This window comes from Carcharodon carcharias, chromosome 19 (genome assembly GCF_017639515.1).
Source record: "Carcharodon carcharias isolate sCarCar2 chromosome 19, sCarCar2.pri, whole genome shotgun sequence".
NCBI classification, from domain to species: Eukaryota; Metazoa; Chordata; class Chondrichthyes; order Lamniformes; family Lamnidae; genus Carcharodon; species Carcharodon carcharias.
Genome location: NC_054485.1, coordinates 114087245 through 114109495, shown reverse-complemented (window position 1 = coordinate 114109495; position 22251 = coordinate 114087245). Strand labels below are relative to the sequence as shown.

Sequence of the window (22251 nt, the reverse complement as noted above, 5' to 3'; positions counted from 1 at the left end):
CAGGAAGTTGGCAAAGTGTGTTAATCTCTTATACCTCCAATCCCTCTGCACCTCCATCCCCCAAAGGGATGGTCTGAGGGCCCTTAGCTTCTTCCTCGAACAGAGGCCCGAACAATCCCCATACACCACTACTCTCCTCCGTCTGGCTGAACTTGTTCTCACGCTGAACCATTTCTCCTTCAACTCCTCTCACTTCCTCCAAATAAAAGGTGTGGCTATGGGTACCCGCATGGGCCCCAGCTATGCCTGTCTCTTTATGGGGTATGTGGAACATTCCTTGTTCCAGTCCTACTCCGGCCCCCTTCCACAACTCTTTTCTCGGTACCTCGGACTGTGTTAATCTCTTATCTAGAAGGTGCTTGTCCCATTTTGGATCAGAGAGTTTAATTACACATTGGAATAATCATTATTTGCTCTCGAAATGGATGGAGGATTCTCAGATTAAATCTAAGGAAGGACTCCCATTGTTGCTGGTTTCAGTGAGTTAACATTGATGGTTACAGGTAAAGTGTTGGCTCGGGACTGAAGGGCAAAGGAGAAATTAGTGACCAAGTCTCCCCTAACTCCTCTGCATAATTGTTGTCAGTTGGAGCAATGAATGAATCTGAAACTGAACAGAATGGAAATTTTCCACCCAATACAGTGAAGGGTTGGGGAGGTGGGGGTAACAGAAACCCCTGGCTGGGTTTTATTCCCCACTCTGCTGTAGCTCCCAGCCTGATCCTGTCTTCCATGTTGTTTCCCGGCAGATAGTGAAAGTTTTTGAAGCTCCCGACTTCAAGAGCAGTGACAATCTCACACTGATGAGTGGTCACTCACGCCGAATCTTTGCTCTGCGATTCCACCCAGATGAGTGCCACATCTTCCTGACCGGAGGCTGGGACAACTCCATCAAGGTACGGCTAAACACAGTCCGATGACAAGAAGACAAGCTCCCAGGGAATAGCTGAACACATCAATAACAGCAGCACTATTCATGGAATAAAATATCCTGCAAGAACATTATCAGACACCGAGACACGTGAGGAGCTATTAGGACAGCAAATAAAGCTCAGTCCAAGAAGTAGGTTATAAGGAGCATCTTAAGGTAGAGAGGCAGAGAGGGTTAGGGAGGGAATTCCAGAACCTGAGACCCAGAAAACTGAAGGCACGCCACTGATAATGGAGCAATTAAATCCGGGAATGCTGAAGGGTTCTGAATTAGGGAGCGCAGATATCTCTGAGGGTTGTGGGGCTGGAGGAAATTACAAAGAAAGGGAGGGGCATGTGAGGCCATAGAGGGATTCAAAACCAAAGATGCGAATTTTAAAATCAAGACATTGTTGGACCGGGAACCAGTGTAGATCAGTGAGCAGAAGGAAGATCAGAGGCATCTCCTGTAACTGTAGTTCCCAAACTTGTCTCATCCACCTTATTTATAAATGTTAACGTTATATCTCCATTGAGATAGTTTCTTCGAGCAGCACGTTCTGGAACCAAAATAGAGAACAGGTTATATTAGACTTGGTATTGCCTAATGTGACAGGATTAATTAATGACCTCAGAGTAAAGGTAGCAGAGACCACAATATGATAGAATTTGACATCCAGCTTGAAAGGGTAAATAGTGGGCGAGTATTTTAAACTTCAATAAGAGCAACTATGTGGGCATGAAAGCTGAGCTAGCTGAAGTGAACTGAGATATTAGGCTAGAGGATAGATCAATGCAGAACCAGTGGCAGACATTTAAGGGGATATTTCAGAATGAGTATATTATCACTGAAGAAAAATTCTAAGAGGAGGACCCACTATCCGTGGTTAACTAAAGAAATTAAGGAAAGCATCAAACATAAGGAAAAGGCATATAACTGTGCAAAGAGTAGCAGGTCAGGTAATTGGTCAGAATATAAAGAATGGCAGGGAATAACTGAAAGGTTAATCAGTAGAAAGAAATTAGAGTATGAAAGGAATCTAGCTAGAAAGGTAAAATGGAGTTTTTACAGGTATTTTAAAAAGGAAAAGAGTAAGTGAGGTGGGTGTTGGTCCTCTAGAGAGTGACAATGGGGAGTTAATAGTAGAAAGTAAGGAAATGGTGGATGAAGTGAACAAATATTTTGCTTCTGTCTTCACTATAGAGGATACAAAAGACATTCCGGTAATAGCTGTAAATCAGGAGGTGGAGGGGAGAAGGGAACTTGGTGAAATTACAGTCACTGGGCAAGTGATACAGAGCAAACTGATGGAGCTGTGGGCTGACAAGTCTCCAGGTCCTGATGGACTTCAACCTACGGTCTAAAAGAGGTGGCTAATGAGGGAGTAGATGTGTTGGTGTTAATTTTTCAAAATTCCCTAGATTCTGGAAAGGTTCCATCAGACTAGAAAGTAGCAAATATAAACCCTCTATTCAGAAAGGGAGGGAGGCAGAAAACAGGACACTATAGGCCAGTTAGCTTGACATCTGTCATGGGAAAGGTGTTAGAATCGTTGTTAAGGAGGTTATAGCTGGGCACTTAGAGAAGTTCAAGGTAATCAGGAAGAGCCAACATGGTTTTGTGAAAGGGAAATCATGTTTAACCAATTTATTGGAGTTCTTTGAAGGAGTAACTTAGGCTGTGGTTAAAGGGAGCCTGTAGATGTGCTGCACTTGGATTTCCAGAAGAGATTTGATAAGGTGCCACATCAAAGGTTATTGCAGAAAATAAAGATAAAAGTGGGGTAACATATTAACGTTGATAGAGGATTGGCTGGCAGGAAACAGAGAGTATGTATAAATGGGTCTTTTTCTGATCGGCAGGATGTGACGAGTGGAGTCCTGCAGGGCTCTGTGCTGGGGCCTCAACTGTTTACAATTTATATCAATGACTTAGCTGAGGGGAGTGAAGGCATGGTAGCTAAACTTGCAGATGACACAAAGCTAGGTAGGAGAGTATGTTGTGAAGAGGACATCGGGAGGTTGCAGACAGATAGAGATAGATTCAGTGAGTGGACAAAAATCTGGCAGATGGAGTAAAATGTGGGAAAATGTGAAATTGTTCACTTTGGCAGGAAGAATAAAAAGCGGAGAATTACTTAAACAGAGAACGGCTGCAGAGTTGCAAAGGGATCTAGTGCATGAGTCACAAAAAGTTAGTATGCAGGTACAGCAAGTAATTAAGAAGGTGAATGGAATGCGATTGTAATTACAGAAGGAAGTTATGCTTTAGTTATACAGGACATTGGTGAGACCGCTTCTCAAAAACTGTGCAGTTTTGGCCTCCTTCTTTAAGGAAGAATGTGTTGGAGGAGGTTTACTAGATTGATCCCTGGAAATGAGTGAGTTGTCTTATGAGGAAAGGTTGGGCAGACTGGGCTTGTTTCCACTGGAGTTTAGAAGAGTGAGGGGTCATTTGAATGAAGTATATAAGATCCTGAATGTTCTTGACAAGATGGATGTGGAAAGAATGTTTCCTCTTGTGGGTGAGTCCAGAACTAAGGGGCAGTGTTTAAAGATTAGGAGTCACCCTTTTAGGACAGAGATGAGGAGAAATCTTTTCTCTGAGGGTTGTGTGACTTTGGAACTCTCTGCCTCAGAAGGTGGTGGAGGCGGGACCATTGAATATTTTTAAGGCGGAGGTAGATAGATTCTCGTTAGGCAAGGGGATCAAAGGTTATCGGTGGCAGATGGGAATGCGGAATTCGAAACACAGGCAGATCAGTCATAATCTTAACGAATGGCGGAGTAGGCTCGAGGGGCCGAATGGCCTACTTCTGTTCTTATTTTGTATGTTAAGGTTATATCTCCCCACCCCGCCCCGTTCATCCCATATGCGTCCTCAGTATTTCTGCTCCAAACCCAGTGTCCGTCTCTCCCCATAGTGCAAAAACCTGACAGTTACAGCTCACTTTTCTCCTGCTCCAGATATGGGACAAGCGAATGGAAAAGGAAGCTCGCAGGTTCATCAATGGCCCCCACATCTGTGGCCATGGCATTGACATCAGGGTAAGTAGCCAATATTAAAGGGGTCAACGTGTATTAGTGACTCCGTGTTTTGACAGCCTGTTGTGACTTTTCACTGCTCTGCTAAATTTAACTCTTCGCTAGGATTGAATTCCCTGGGAGCTGACAGCTACTCAAATGAGCTGCAGAATGATCTTGACCAGGGCCGTCAACTATGGAGGGGGGTTGGCGGAGGGTGTGGGGGTGGGGGGGGGGGGGTAGGATGGTGAAATGGTGAGCAGATGCTGTTCATGTCAAACATTCACACGTCACCCACAGCCATCCAGCAGCTCTGAGTGACGAGGAGCCCTGGCCAGTGTTCCACTGGGGCCAATTATTGAGCTCCTAACTCTGGCTGCAATACTCTAAAAACAGTAAATGCTGCAGAACTCTCACTGGGTCTGGTCAGGTGGAGAGAGACATAGAGAGAGAGAGACAGAGAAGTTCATGTTTCAGGCAGTGACCGCTCGCCAGAACTCATTCAATTTTTGCTTTCCACCATTCAGCTGTTTTCTCCAGTTTCTCAGTAAACACCCAGCCTGCTGCCTGAAGATGGGATGTGTGCATCGCTCTCCCTCTCTGTTCCTCCCAGGGTCTGTCTCTGCAGGTTTGAAGGCAGCTCAGGGCTGTCATTGCTCAGACACTCTGTAGCTAGCCTGGTGGATAAGTGAACTTCTGCCTACCCAGTGAGTCAGAGGGTCACCATGCTCTAATCTGTGATGCTATTACAGTCAAACACCTATCCTCCTGTGAAGTGCATCGCTCAGTCAGTTTAGTTTTTTCTATTTATTGGTTCATGGGATGTGGGTATCACTGGCTGGGCCAGCATTTATTGCCCATCCCTAATTTCCCTTGAGAAGGTGATGATGAGCTGCCTTCTTGAACTGTTGCAGTCCATTTGGTGTAGGTACACCCACAGTGCTGTTAGGGAGGGAGTTCCACGATTTTGTCCATGTGGTGTAGGTACACCCACAGTGCTGTTAGTGAGAGAGTTCCAGGATTTTGTCCATGTGGTGTAGGTACATCCATAGTGCTGTTAGGGAGGGAGTTCCAGGATTTTGTCCATGTGGTGTAGGTACACCCACAGTGCTGTTAGGGAGGGAGTTCCAGGATTTTGTCCATGTGGTGTAGGTACACCCACAGTGCTGTTAGGGAGGGAGTTCCAGGATTTTGTCCATGTGGTGTAGGTACACCCACAGTGCTGTTAGGGAGGGAGTTCCAGGATTTTGTCCATGTGGTGTAGGTACACCCACAGTGCTGTTAGGGAGGGAGTTCCAGGATTTTGTCCATGTGGTGTAGGTACACCCACAGTGCTTTTAGGGAGTAAGCTCCAGGATTTTGACCCAGCGACAGTGAAGGAACGGCCGATATATTTCCAAGTCAGGATGGTGAGTGACTTGGAGGGGAACTTGCAAGCAGTGGTGTCCCTATGAGTCTGCTGCCCTTGTCCTTCTAGGTGGTAGGGAGTCATGGGTTTGGAAGGTGCTGCAGTGCATCTTGTAGATGGTACACATACTGCTGCTACTGTGCATCAATGGTGGAGGGCGTGAATGTTTGTGGATGGGGTGCCAATCAAGCGGGGCTGCTTTGTCCTGAATGGTGTTGAGCTTCTTGAGTGTTGTGGGAGCTGCACTCATCCAGATAAGTGCAGAGTATTCCATCTCACACCTGACTTGTGCCTTGTAGATGGTGGACAGGCTTTGGGGAGTCAGGAGGTGAGTTACTCACCGCAGGATTCCCAGCCTCTAACCCGCTCTTGTGGCCACAGTATTTATATGGCTGGTCCAGTTCAGTTTCTGATCAATGGTAACCCCCAGGATGTTGATAGTGGGGGATTCAGTGATGGTAATGCCATTGAACATCAAGGAGCGATGGTTGGATTCTCTCTTGTTGGAGATGGTCATTGCCTGTCACTTGTGTGGTGTGAATGTTAGTTACCACTTGTCAGCCCCGAGCCTGGATATTGTCCAGGTCTTGCTGCATTTGGACAGGGACTGCTTCAGTATCTGAGGAGTCGCGAATGGTGCTGAACATTGTGCAATCATCAGCGAACATCCCCACTTCTGACCTTACGATGGAAGGAAGGTCATTGATGAAGCAGCTGAAGATGGTTGGGCCGAGGACACTACCCTGAGGAGGTATTAGAGAAGCAGCAAGAGAGAGAGATGGAGGGGGACAGGAAAGGAAGAGAATGTGAGGTCAGGACAGTTTGAAAACCTGGCTTTATCAAATAGAACTAGGAGGTTTAACGCAATCTGTGTGCACTTTCAGGATAACCAGATACTTACGGGGTCTTGGGTGGCTCATAACGCACTGAAACTCTGGGATTACCGAAGCCTGAGGCTGGAGAAGACAATTCCCTTTCCCCTCAGAAAGGGACAGAGCGAGTTTCTGTACACAGCAAAGTTCTGTAACAGTGAGGTTGTCATCGGAGGAGGGAGTGGAACCCACAGTGCACACGTCATCAACTACAAAAACAATCAGGTAAAGAACCCAGTGATCGCGGGTACCGGGCACTGGCCCAGTGATCGCAGATACCGGGCCCTGGCCCAGTGATCGCAGATACCGGGCACTGGCCCAGTGACCACAGATACCGGGCATTGGCCCAGTGATAGCAGATACCGGGCAATGGCCCAGTGACCACAGATACCGGGCACTGGCCCAGTGACCACAGATACCGGGCACTGGCCCAGTGATCGCAGATACCGGGCACTGGCCCAGTGATCGCAGATACCAGGCCCTGGCCCAGTGATCGCAGATACCGGGCACTGGCCCAGTGATCGCAGATACCGGGCACTGGCCCAGTGATCGCAGATACCGGGCACTGGCCCAGTGAACACAGATGCCGGGCACAGGCCCAGTGAACACAGATACTGGGCACTGGCCCAGTGATCACAAACACTGGGTCCTGGCCCAGTGATCGTGGAGGCCGGGCACTGGGCCAGTGATCGCAAATGCTCGGTCCTGGCCCAGTGATCGTGGATACCGGGCCCTGGCCCAGTGATCGTGGATATCGGGCAATGGCCCAGTGACCACAGATACCGGGCACTGGCCCAGTGACCACAGATACCAGGCACTGGCCCAGTGATCGCAGATACCGGGCACTGGCCCAGTGATCGCAGATACCGGGCACTGGCCCAGTGATCGCAGATACCGGGCACTGGCCCAGTGATCGCAGATACCGGGCCCTGGCCCAGTGATCGCAGATACCGGGCACTGGCCCAGTGATCGCAGATACCGGGTCCTGGCCCAGTGATCGCGGAGACCAGGCCCTGGCCCAGTGAACACAGATACCGGGCCCTGGCACTGGGTCCTGGTGCGGTGACCGTGGAGACCCTGCCTCAAAGGGACACAGCCAGAGACATTATCCCCCACCAGGGGGACATTGCCAGAGGCACAGGGCACTCCCAGAGGGGCACCACATGGGTAACCCCTGGGGTAGCCTTTCCCTCCCAGAATGGGAGATCATTCTAGAGGTGCGGGTCACTCCTGGAAGATAACAATCTGGGCAGGATCAGCAAGGAGACAAAATGGGGGCAGGAGGGGGGACAGAACCCGAGGAGCAATCCCCTTTAAATTAAAACTATTGTCAGTCTGTAACTGCCAGTATAAGGGGGTTCATCTGGTATTTGTGTTCCCTCCACAGGACCTTGGTGGGATCGCTCTAGGCAGGAACACTGTACAGGCTGTGGATACTGTTATTGATGGGCATCTGATAGCAGTGGCTGGAATCAATGGAAACCTGCACATTGCTACTCTCTATTAGTCTGGTGAAACCGGGTAGGTTTTCCACTTGTGTACTACTACCTGCTGAACCCTGTCTACCCACAGTGAGTGTTAGGGTGGGGGGTGTGTGGAGTGACCAACTGACAGTTCATTACCAGGAGCCACAGAATTTCCCGAAGACCTGGTCCTGGGCACCTGATCCTGCACTGCAAGAGTGGAAAATGTCCCTGCACCTTTTAAGAAGGCTGCAATAGTTGGAATTCTACTTTGCAGGATTCACCTTCAGAAATTAAGGTGCGTCTCAGCTCTGTCCAGCCCCCCAGCCTCTGGGGAAATTGTGCTGGAATATGTAGCTGTAGCATTGTCAGTGTGAATTCAGCAAATACTTTAAAATTTGGCAGAAGAACCATTACCGGACTTGGGGACTAAAAGGGCTGTTGAAGCAAAGGAGAGATTGTTTTTACAGTGGAGAATAGTCTACGTCAAAGTCTTGGATAGTGATGTACTGGAGAACTGATGGCATCATGTAGAAAAACATGAAATGGGAACTTGCACTGAACTGAATATGGTCACCCCCACCATAACTGGCCCCCCACCAACAATACAGTCACTCCCACTCACAATACAGCCACTCCCACCCACAATACAGTCACTCCCACTCACAATACAGTCACTCCCACTCACAATACAGTCACTCCCACTCACAATACAGCCACTCCCACCCACAATACAGCCACTCCCACCCACAATACAGCCGCTCCCACCCACAATACAGCCACTCCCACCCACAATACAGTCACTCCCACTCACAATACAGTTACTCCCACTCACAATACAGTCACTCCCACTCACAATACAGCCACTCCCACTCATAATACAGCCACTCCCACCCACAATACAGCCACTCCCACCCACAATACAGCCACTCCCACCACAATACAGCCACTCCCACTCACAATACAGCCACTCCCACCCACAATACAGCCACTCCCACCCACAATACAGCCACTCCCACTCACAATACAGCCACTCCCACCCACAATACAGCCACACACTCACAATACAGCCACTCCCACTCACAATACAGCCACTCCCACCCACAATACAGTCACTCCCACCCACAATACAGTCACTCCCACCCACAATACAGCCACTCCCACCCACAATACAGCCACACACTCACAATACAGCCACTCCCACTCACAATACAGCCACTCCCACCCACAATACAGTCACTCCCACCCACAATACAGTCACTCCCACCCACAATACAGTCACTCCCACCCACAATACAGCCACTCCCACCAACAATACAGCCGCTCCCACTAACAATACAGCCACACACTCACAATACAGTCACTCCCAACCACAATACAGCCACTCCCACCCACAATACAGCCTCTCCCACCCACAATACAGTCACTCCCACCCACAATACAGTCACTCCCACCCACAATATGGCCACACCCACCACAATACAGTCACTCCCACCCACAATACAGCCTCTCCCACCCACAATACAGTCACTCCCACCCACAATACAGTCACTCCCACCCACAATACAGCCACTCCCACTCACAATACGGTCACTCCCACTCACAATACAGCCACTCCCACCCACAATACAGCCACTCCCACCCACAATACAGCCACTCCCACCCACAATACAGCCACTCCCACTCACAATACAGCCACTCCCACTCACAATACGGTCACTCCCACTCACAATACAGTCACTCCCACTCACAATACAGACACTCCCACCCACAATACAGCCACTCCCACTCACAATACAGCCACTCCCACTCACAATACAGCCATTCCCACTCACAATACAGCCACACACTCACAATACAGACACTCCCACCCACAATACAGCCACTCCCACTCACAATACAGCCACTCCCACTCACAATACAGCCACTCCCACTCACAATACAGCCACTCCCACTCACAATACAGCCACTCCCACCCACAATACAGCCACTCCCACTCACAATACAGACACTCCCACCCACAATACAGCCACTCCCACTCACAATACAGACACTCCCACCCACAATACAGCCACTCCCACTCACAATACAGACACTCCCACCCACAATACAGCCACTCCCACCCACAATACAGCCACTCCCACCCACAATACAGCCACTCCCACCCACAATACAGCCACTCCCACTCACAATACAGACACTCCCACCCACAATACAGCCACTCCCACCCACAATACAGCCACTCCCACCCACAATACAGCCACTCCCACTCACAATACAGCCACTCCCACCCACAATACAGTCACTCCCACCCACAATACAGTCACTCCCACCCACAATACAGTCACTCCCACCAACAATACAGTCACTCCCACTCACAATACAGCCACTCCCACCCACAATACAGCCACTCCCACCCACAATACAGCCACTCCCACTCACAATACAGCCACTCCCCCCCACAATACAGCCACTCCTACTCACAATACGGTCACTCCCACCCACAATACAGCCACTCCCACCCACAATACAGCCACTCCCACTCACAATACGGTCACTCCCACCTACAATACAGCCACTCCCACTCACAGTACGGTCACTCCCGCCCACAATACAGCCACTCCCACTCACAATACGGTCACTCCCACCCACAATACAGCCACTCCCACCCACAATACAGCCACTCCCACTCACAATACAGCCACTCCCCCCCACAATACAGCCACTCCCACTCACAATACAGCCACTCCCACTCACAATACAGCCACTCCCACTCACAATACAGCCACTCCCACCCACAATACAGCCACTCCCACCCACAATACAGCCACTCCCACTCACAATACGGTCACTCCCACCTACAATACAGCCACTCCCACTCACAATACGGTCACTCCCACCCACAATACAGCCACTCCCACTCACAATACGGTCACTCCCACCCACAATACAGCCACTCCCACCCACAATACAGCCACACCCACTCACAATACGGCCACTCCTACCCACAATACAGTCACTCCCACTCACAATACAGCCACTCCCACCCACAATACAGCCACACCCACTCACAATACGGCCACTCCTACCCACAATACAGCCACTCCCACTCACAATACAGCCACTCCCACCCACAATACAGCCACTCCCACCCACAATACAGCCACTCCCACCCACAATACAGCCACTCCCACCCACAATACAGTCACTCCCACCCACAATACGGCCGCTCCCACTCACAATACGGCCACTCCCATCCACAATACAGTCACTCCCACTCACAATACAGTCACTCCCACCCACAATACAGTCACTCCCACCACAATACAGCCACTCCCACTCACAATACAGCCACTCCCACCCACAATACAGCCACTCCCACCCACAATACAGCCATTCCCACTCACAATACAGCCACTCCCACCCACAATACAGCCACTCCCACCCACAATACGGTCACTCCCACCCACAATAAAGCCACTCCCACTCACAATATGGTCACTCCCACTCACAATACAGCCACTCCCACCCACAATACAGCCACTCCCACTCACAATACAGCCACTCCCACTCACAATACAGCCACTCCCACCCACAATAAAGCCACTCCCACTCACAATACAGCCACTCCCACTCACAATACAGCCACTCCCACTCACAATACAGCCACTCCCACTCACAATACAGCCACACACTCACAATACAGTCACTCCCACTCACAATACAGCCACTCCCACTCACAATACAGCCACTCCCACCCACAATACGGTCACTCCCACCCACAATATGGCCACACCCACCACAATACAGCCACTCCCACTCACAATACAGCCACTCCCACCCACAATACAGCCACTCCCACCCACAATACAGCCACTCCCACCCACAATACAGTCACTCCCACTCACAATACAGCCACTCCCACCCACAATACAGTCACTCCCACCCACAATACAGTCACTCCCACTCACAATACAGCCACTCCCACCCACAATACAGCCACTCCCACTCACAATACAGCCACTCCCACCCACAATACAGCCACTCCCACCCACAATACAGTCACTCCCACTCACAATACAGCCACTCCCACTCACAATACAGCCACTCCCACTCACAATACAGCCACTCCCACTCACAATACAGCCACTCCCACTCACAATACAGCCACACACTCACAATACAGTCACTCCCACTCACAATACAGCCACTCCCACTCACAATACAGCCACTCCCACCCACAATACAGCCACTCCCACCCACAATACAGCCACTCCCACTCACAATACAGCCACTCCCACCCACAATACAGCCACTCCCACCCACAATACAGCCACTCCCACCCACAATACAGTCACTCCCACCCACAATACAGTCACTCCCACTCACAATACAGCCACTCCCACCCACAATACAGCCACTCCCACCCACAATACAGTCACTCCCACCCACAATACGGTCACTCCCACTCACAATACGGTCACTCCCACCCACAATACAGTCACTCCCACTCACAATACAGCCACTCCCACTCACAATACAGCCACTCCCACTCACAATACAGCCACTCCCACCCACAATACAGCCACTCCCACTCACAATACAGCCACTCCCACCCACAATACAGCCACTCCCACCCACAATACAGTCACTCCCACCCACAATACGGTCACTCCCACCCACAATACAGCCACTCCCACCTACAAGACGCTCACTCCCACCCACAATACGGCCACTCCCACCCACAATACAGCCACTCCCACTCACAATACGGCCACTCCCACTCACAATACAGCCACTCCCACCCACAATACAGCCACTCCCACTCACAATACAGCCACTCCCACCCACAATACAGCCACTCCCACCCACAATACAGTCACTCCCACCCACAATACGGTCACTCCCACCCACAATACAGCCACTCCCACCTACAAGACGCTCACTCCCACCCACAATACGGCCACTCCCACCCACAATACAGCCACTCCCACTCACAATACGGCCACTCCCACTCACAATACAGCCACTCCCACCCACAATACAGCCACTCCCACCCACAATACAGCCACTCCCACCCACAATACAGTCACTCCCACCCACAATACGGTCACTCCCACCCACAATACAGCCACTCCCACCCACAATACAGTCACTCCCACTCACAATACAGCCACTCCCACTCACAATACAGCCACTCCCACCCACAATACGGTCACTCCCACCCACAATACAGCCACTCCCACTCACAATACAGCCACTCCCACCCACAATACGGTCACTCCCACCCACAATACAGCCACTCCCACCCACAATACAGTCACTCCCACTCACAATACAGCCACTCCCACCCACAATACAGTCACTCCCACCCACAATACAGACACTCCCACTCACAATACGGTCACTCCCACCCATAACCACACATCCAACATTATCGCCTGGCCCTCACCAAACAATATTTTCATTGTATCTTGCCTAGGATTCCCCATGGCTTTTAGTATTTCATCTTAAATTGCTACTTGTACATATTTTTGCAAGCAGTTCTTTTAGTTTGTATTGATCAGAAATGAGGCTACGTATTTTACCTTCCTACATTCCCACTATCTCCATGCACAATACAGAACCAAAGGCTTTGTTCTTCCCCATCCCAGTGTTTTCTCTGTCACTTGATACTGTCCATTTACCAGTACAGACTGACTGCAAAACGGCTCGAGGGGTTCTAGGTCAAAATCACAGAGTTTCTGAGCAAAGCTTTTCGAATGGGATTGAGGCAAAATGGGAAACGTTGCTTTATGTCTAAACATAAAGAGAGGTGCAAGACTAACACTGGCTACTGGAATGGGGAGACCATTCCTCTATCACTTTTTAATATGATCAGAATCTCGCCAATACTGTGCAGCTTGTAATGTTTCTAATAAAATTGCTGTTATGTTACAAACTCCCTGGGTTGCTGTCATCCTTCAGTATTTTCATTGCAGCTGACCTAGGAATGACCATCAGTCTGGCAGCACTGACCAGTCTTAGCTTACGCACAGCGCTTGCAGAGGTTCACATGCAAAGCTTTCATATTTTCAAATGCTAAGCAAGTGTTGAAACAGGACCCCTTCAGTACAAAATACAAAGACTCATTTTAATACAATATTTACATCTTTAAATTGAAGGCTGATATTGAAAAGGACCAGTTCAAGAGCACGGCAACAAGCGCTCCCTAATTGGGCCAACACACTCACACTCACCTACAAACAGAGGCACACACACAGGTGCACACACACACACACACACACACACACACAGGCGTGCGCACACACAGATATACACACACACACAGGTGCACACACACACACACACACACACACACAGCACAGACACACATACAGACACACACACTCACCCTTCACATACACACAAGACACACACACACACACCCCACAGACACAAATACAGACACACACACTCACCCTTCACATACACAGGCGCACATACACACACCCCACATACACACCCCCCACAGACACACATACACACCCCACAGACACACATACAAACACACACACTCACCCTTCACATACAGACACACACACCTCACAGACACACATACAGACACACACACTCACCCTTCACATACACACAGACACACACACCTCCCACAGACACACATACAGACACACACACTCACCCTTCACATACAGACACACACACCTCACAGACACACATACAGACACACACACTCACCCTTCACATACACACGGACACACACACACCCCACAGACACACATACAGACACACACACTCACCCTTCACATGCAGACACACACACCTCACAGACACACATACAGGCACACACACTCACCCTTCACATACACACAGACACACACACACCCCACAGACACACATACAGACACACACACTCACCCTTCACATACTGACATACACACACCTCACAGACACACATACAGACAAACAATCACCCTTCACATACATACACACAGACACACACCCCACAGACACACATACAACCACATACACACATACATACACACACACAACCACAGACACACACATACACCAAATACACCCAGACACATACGATACACACACATGCGCCACATACACACATGTGCCACAGACAGACGTACAGACAGACATATGCATATACACACACACACACTACACACAGATGCTCACACACAGACACATGCGCACTCACACATAGGCACACAGCCTCATACACACATGATCACCCACATAAACAGACACACACACATATACACACATACACACACAAATGAAGCCCCGAGGTTGATAGTGAGGAAGAAAGGTGTCACCTGCAGGAAGATATTGATGGACTGGTTAGGTGGGCAGTAGAGTGCCAAATGGAGTTCAATCTGGATAAGTGTCTGGTCATGCATTTGGGGAGGATAAACAACACAAGGGAGTACACAATAAATGGGAAGATACTGAGAAGTGTCAGAGGCAACAGAGGGACCTTGGAGTCCATGTCCACAGATCCCTGAAGGTAACAGGACAGGTAAATAGAGCAGTCAAGAAGACATTCGGGATACTTGCCTTTATTAGCCGAGGCATACAGTATAGGGGCTGGTAGGATATGCTGGAACTTTATAAAACACTTGTTAGGCCACAGCTAGAATTTTTTATTCTTCCACAGGATGTGGGCATCGCAGGCTCGGCCAACAATTGTTACCCATCCCTAACTGCCCCTTGAGAAGGTGGTGGTGAGCTGCCTTCTTGAACCACTGCAGTCCATGTGGTGTAGGTACACCCACGGTGCTGTTAGGGAGGGAGTTCCAGGATTTTGTCCGTGTGGTGTAGGTACACCCACAGTGCTGTTAGGGAGGGAGTTCCAGGCTTTTGTCCATGTGGTGTAGGTGCACCCACAGTGCTGTTAGGGAGGGAGTTCAAGGATTTTGACCCAGCAACAGTGAAGGAACAGCGTATATTTCCAAGTCAGGATGGATCGTTGCTTGGAGGGGAGCTTGCAGGTGGTGGTGTTCCCATGTGGCTGCTGCCCTTGTCCTCCTATGTGGTAGAGGTCACAGGTTTGGAAGGAGCTTTGGTGAGTTGCTGCAGTGCACCTTGTATATAGTACACACTATTGCCACTGTGCATGGTAGAGGGAGTGAATGTTTAAAGTAGTGGTTGGGGTGCCAGTCAAGTGGGCAACTTTGTCCTGGATGGTGTCAAGCTTCTAGAATGTTGTGGGAGCTGCACTCATCCAGGCAAGTGGGGAGTATTCCATCACACTCCTGACTTGTGTCTTGTAGATGGTGGACAAGCTTTGGGGAGTCAGGAGGTGAGTTACTCACTGCAGGATTCCCAGCCTCTGACCTGTTCTTGTAGACACAGTATTTATATGGCTGGTCCAGTTCAGTTTCTGGTCAACGTTAGCTTCCAGGATGCTGATAGTCGGGTATTCAGTAATGGTAATGCCATTGACTGTCAAGGGGAAATGGGTAGATTTTCTCTTATTGGAGATAGTCATTGTCTGGCACTTATGTGGCACAAATGTTACTTGCCAGTTACCAGTCTAAGCCTGAATGTTTTCCAGGTCTTGCTGCAAATGGACAGGGACTGCTTCAGTATCTGAGGAGTTGTGAATGGTGCTGAACATTGTGCACTCATCAATGAACATCCCCACTTCTGACCTTATGATGGAAGGAAGGTCATTGAGGAAGCAGCTGAAGATGGTTGGGTGTAGGACACTACCCTGAGGAACTCCTGCAGCACATTATCTCCAACTCCACGAGGGTTTATCTTACCTATAACCCTTTTGTGTGACACCTTATCGAATACCTTTTGGAAAGCCAGGTACACTACATCTTCTGGTGCGTCTCTATCTATCCTACCAGTTACATCTTCAAAAACTCCAATAAATTTGTAAAACAGGATTTTCTTTTATTAAAACCATGTTTATCTAAGTGCATTTTTAAAACTTCCTTAATAATGGATTCCAGCATATTGCTGTTAGTCTTACTGGCCTGTGGTTCACTGTTTTCTCTCTCCCTCCTTTCTTGAAAAGCGGTGCCGAAAGAGGTCATTCGGCCCATGTATGTATATTTGCTGAATATTTCGAATTGTTTCTTTAAATGGTTCCCACTGTTCATTTATCTTCATAATTTTAGTCTATTTACCTAATTAACCGTGGCCTACTCTCTCCTCATACCTATGTAATTGGCTTTGTTTAAGTTTAAGATTCTTATTTGTGAGAGAGCTGTCATAACATTTAAATTTCTTGCTCTTTAAATATTTGAAAAAATACCTCTGTAGAGTTTTTAAAAAATCAGTGCCCACTATTTCAGCGTTGACATAAGCCTGAAGGTTATCATTATAGGGTTAGTGCTGCATGACTGACTTCACAACCTCTCATTATCACAGTGGGGTGCCTGTCAGTTCACAGTTTGATTGACAGCTCCAAGTTCTTGTAAAATCTTTGAAGTGGACTATGCATACACATGTGTGTTATTATGAAGGATTAAGTAGTTGAAGGAATTCAAATGTTGTGAATGGGTTGTTATCAATGGGATTTTTAAAAAATAGTGAATTCATCGATAGATACATATTATTTAATTTTTCCTTGGGTCCTGATGTCTGTCCATGGTGAATATTGGTTGAGTTGGCATGGAGGGTGTAAGGGAAAATGGCAGTGGAGTGGGTGGGTGCTGGATTGGCAATAAGTTGGCATATGGGCTATAAAGGGCCATGGAAGTGGTGGGTGGGGCATAGGTTGGCATGGAGGCAATGAGGGGCCATTGGCAGCCTGAGTGGGCCTTGGGGTGTGTGTGAGGAGGTGAGAGTTAGAGGGCTGTTTTTTGCAGTTGAGATAAAGTGCCTGATCACTGAGGCTGGCATTCCCATACCAGACTGGCCAAACTGTTTCTGGTGCCGGCAGGCAAGACTCCCATACACCACCCCCTCCTCCCACCCGAAATGAAAATTGGATTATTCGGGTTCGCAACCTCTTGTGTCTCAACCCAAGAACCAAAATTTAGGTCAAAGCTAACGTTTCAAATTGAATATAACTCTTCTTCAGAATTCAGTTATAGTCAACTCGAAAGGTTGGGCTGTTTCTGTCTCCACAGATACTGCCAGACCTGAGTATTTCCAGCACTTTCGGTTTTTATTTCAGACTTCCAACGTCTGCAGTATTTTGCTTTATATTATCGTCAGGTGAGAGTGACTGCTTCTGACATCAAGGCAGCATTTAACCGAGTGTGGCATCAAGGAGCCCTAGCAGAACCGGAGTCAATAAGAATCGGGGTAAAACTCTCCACTGGTAAGAGTCGTACCTAGCCCAAAGGAAGACGGCTGTGGTTGTTGGACGCATTTCACCTCAGCCTCGACACATTCCTATTGCAGTTTCTTAGGGTACTGTCCTAGGCCCAGACATCTTTAGTCAATGACCTTCCTTCCAACATAAGGTCAGAAGTGGGAGTGCTCGCTGATGATTGCAGTATTCAGTACTATCCACAACTCCTTCGGCCCACCACTTCCATGGCCCTTTATAGCCCATATGCCAACTTATTGCCAATCCAGCACCCACCCACTCCACTGCCATTTTCCCTTACACCCTCCATGCCAACTCAACCAATATTCACCATGGACAGACATCAGGACCCAAGAAAAAATTAAATAATATGTATCTATCGATGAATTCACTATTTTTTAAAAATCCCATTGATAACAATGATAACATGCGGCAAGACCTGCATCTGGATTCAATGAGATCAGGGCTGATCTGAATTCCATATACCTACCTTTGCCCCATATCCCTTAGCACCATGTCCCTTCATAGCTTTGGATAACAAAAATCTAGGCTTTTCCCAGAAGAGAAATTAACACGGGGAATAAGGAAATGGCCGTGACATTGAACAAATATTTTGTGTTAGTTTTCACAGCAGAAGACACAAAATAAGTACCAAAATAAAGGGTAACCAAAGGGATAATAAGAATGAGGGACTTAAGGTAATTAATATCAGCAGAGAATATGTATTGGAAAAACTTAAAGCACTAAAATCTGACGAATCCCCAGGACCTGATAGCCTACATCCTCTGGTCTAAACAAGGTAGCTGCAGAGATATGGATGCTCAGGTTATGATTTTCCAAAATTCCCTAGATTCTAGAATGGTCCCAGCAGATTGGAAGTTAGCAGTTCAAGAAAGGAGGAAATAGAGGCCAGTTAGCTTGATGTCAGTCACAGAGCAAATACTGGAACCTATTATAAAGGAAGTCTTAACAATGCACTTAGAAAATCATAATATGATCAACATGGTTTTATGAAAGAGAAACCATGTTTTTAAAAATGTATTAAAGTTTTTTTGAGGATTTAACTGGTAGGGTAGATAAAGGGGAACCTGTAGTTGTAGTAAACTTGGATTTCCAAATAACATTCAATAAGATGTCACACAATACGTTAATACACAATATGAGGACTCATGGAGTTGGGGTGATAAATTAGCATGGATGGAGAAACAGTTAACAGATTAGAAGCAGAAATTAGGAATAAATGGGGCATTTTCAAGTTGTCAGGCTGTAACTAGTGGAGTGCCACAAGGATCAGTGCTGGGGCCTTAGCTATTTACAATCTATACTAATGGCTTAGGTGAAGAGATGGAGAGTAATGCATATAAAGGTAGATGGGAATGTAAGCTGTGAGGAGGACACAAAGAGGCTGTAAAGCGATACAGACAGGTTAATTGAGTGGGCAAGAAGGTGACAGATGCCGTATAATGTGGGGAAGTGTGAAGCTATTCACTTTAGTGGCAAGAATAGAAAAAACACTTTTTTTTAAAAGGTGTGAAACTTCTACATGCTGATGCTCAGTAAAACTTGAGTCTACTCATACAAGGAACACAGAAAGTTAGCATGCAGCTATAGCAAGCAATTAGGAAGGCAGATGACATGTTAGTCTTTATTGCAAGGGGATTGGAGTACATGAATAAAGAAGCCTTTCTGCAAATATATAGGACTTTGGGGTGAGACCACATCTAGAGTACCATGTGCTGGTACTGTTCTAGGAAATCTTTTTTTGCATCTTCTCCAGTGTCTCTATTTCCTTTATAATATGGAAGTGTTCATAGTACACCATGTGTGATCTAACCAAGGTTCAATACAAATTCAACAGAATCTCTCTGCCTTTCAATTTGACCCCATTCGAAATGGACCCCAGAGCTTTGTTTGCTTTTTTAAAAATGACCTTATTAACCCACGTCCCTGCTTTTGTGATACTGTACCTCCAGATCCTTGCTCTTCACCTGCTGTCTAATAGTCCCATTGAAAATAAATCCTGAAAATTAGATATGCACCAAGATACATAACAAGTAATGATGCTGCTTCCTGATAGTAAAATCAAATTTAATTAAATATTGTACTGAACCATTATCTGGATGCATTAACTGAACTAAAGCCTGAGTAAAAACTTGCTGTGTTTTCACTAGCTTAGTATGATTTTTTTTTACGATATATTGGAACCAGTTTTAATCTAAAGCACCGGATGGAGTCAGGCACGCCACTTGTTTCACACCTGGCCCTCCATTACACTCGACAGTGAGTTAGCACTGGGCAGGACATAAGACCAACCTTCCCAACAGTTTTACAACTGAAGTGTTCAAAAAACTTGCTTTGAAATTTTTTAAAAATTTATTCTGTTACGGGATTTGGCCGTCACTGGCATTTGTTGCCCATCCCTAATTGTCCTTGAACTTAGTGTCTTACTAGGGTCATTTCAGAGACCAGTTAAGAGGCAGCCACAATACTGGAATCACATATAGGCCAGACCAGGTAGGAATGGCAGATCTTCTCCCTTGAAGGGCACTCATGAACCAGATGGGTCTTTGCGACAATCGATGATAGTCACCATTACCAGACTCGCTTTTCAATTCAAATTTTATTCATGGATTTAAATTCCACCAGCCGTCGCGGTGGGAACATTAGCCTGGACCTCTGGATTATTAATCCAGTAACATTACCACAATGCTACCATCTCCCCCCAAGTTGTCCCGGTGTTTTTTCTTCCGGGGTTGCTGGAAGCAGTGTCCTGGACGTTAGACTTCACTCCTCATTTCCTGAAGATTCCAGGGTAATGCATTTGTGATCAGCCTTAAACTGGCTTAACATCGCTGAACAATCTCACACACTTCCTGATAGCAGGACTGGTATTTTATTCTCATGCAAGAGTGAAGGAGTCAGCACAACATTGGGCAAACACACATATTCTGAACGTCTCTGTTCACGGACTGAGATAAGAGGGTGGTGGGAGGGGTGGCCCTATCCTGTATGTAACAGGAATGACCTCACTGCTTGTCTGCGACCCAAGTGAAACCACGTGGAAGAGAAGATAAAAGGTTCTGGTTCAAAATCGAAGACGGTGACACCAGTTAATCTCTACAACAGTCTGAGGATCGGGTTGCTTGAAGATGGAGTACAGGCTTGTGTTGCCTGCAATATACATTTCACCTTGGGTCTCACTCTGCAACATGTGGTCAGAATGTCGTGGAGAAAGCCAGCTGGAGCAGGAAACAAAGGTCACAACAGTATTTAAACAAAGGTAAAACTTCCTCCCAACTCACTCCACACTGTGGTCAAGCAAAACCCCCCCTGTGCCCCCCTCCACAGACTATTTCACAGTCTCTTGAACACACATGCACACAAAGACACACACTCTCAATATGGTGCCTGAGCTAACACAGTCAGAAAGATACAGCAATACACACACACACACTCAATCTGATGCCTGAACTAACAGTCAGAAAGGTACAGCAATACACACACACAACTCTACATGATCTTTCTAACTCAATGACCAAATTACACAGCAACATATACACATAAAAACATGCAGCTACATACAGGAGCACCCACGCGTAAAAAGCACACACACACACACACACACACACACACACACGAATCACTTGCCTGTTGACATTTAGCTATACATGGCATGATCTCACCAATCTAAATACACAATATCCTCTCCAGTCCAGAAATGTATTGTTCAGAAACACCAGTTGGTCTGGAAATTTTCTGAACAGACCCAAGCGACTCACAGCATCATTTTAATCCAGTAATTTGGGAGCAGAACCAGGGAAGCTACAGTACTGGATAAGTTAAACCAGCTTTTGGGCAGAATTTTAAGGCCTGGTCATGGTGGGGGCAGGACCAGAAAATGTGGAGAGCCCTTTAAAGTCCATTGGCTTCAGCAGGGCCACTGGAAGGGGCTGTAAAATTCTGCCCTCTATTACTGCTTTATAATATTTTATCACTGTTTTAGGCTTCCGGTAAGTACTCAAATCCGAGGTATTTTCTGGTTCCCATGCTCATGGTTAGGCTTTCTAAAGTCATTCTCTAATCCAGACAATGATTTGGTCCCGAGCATTCCGGACTGGAGTGTTTACAGTGTAATACCTGAAAAGTTCACAACCTGCTCAGAAAGGGAGGGGAGGAGAAGTTGATCGTTTGAATATTACAGGAGACATAGTTAAAACGGCTTCTCTGAATAGGGCAGTAGCTTTTCAAATCCTTGTCCATCTAGAGCTGCCACTAACTCAGTTGGAAGAG

The 22251-nt window shown here is 47.5% G+C and overlaps 1 protein-coding gene across 1 annotated transcript in view; it reads left to right on the top strand.

The window, feature by feature from the left end:
- The window catches only part of LOC121291981 (uncharacterized WD repeat-containing protein all2124-like), a 40003-nt gene extending 23735 nt beyond the window's left edge, over positions 1–16268 (top strand). The window contains exons 5-9 of the mRNA XM_041213692.1: positions 750–896; positions 3877–3957; positions 6226–6438; positions 7601–7734; positions 16246–16268. Coding sequence (XP_041069626.1) covers positions 750–896; positions 3877–3957; positions 6226–6438; positions 7601–7720 — 561 coding nt within the window. The 3' untranslated portion in view covers positions 7721–7734; positions 16246–16268. The remainder of the gene's footprint in view (positions 1–749; positions 897–3876; positions 3958–6225; positions 6439–7600; positions 7735–16245) is intronic.
- The last annotated feature ends 5983 nt before the right edge of the window (positions 16269–22251 follow it).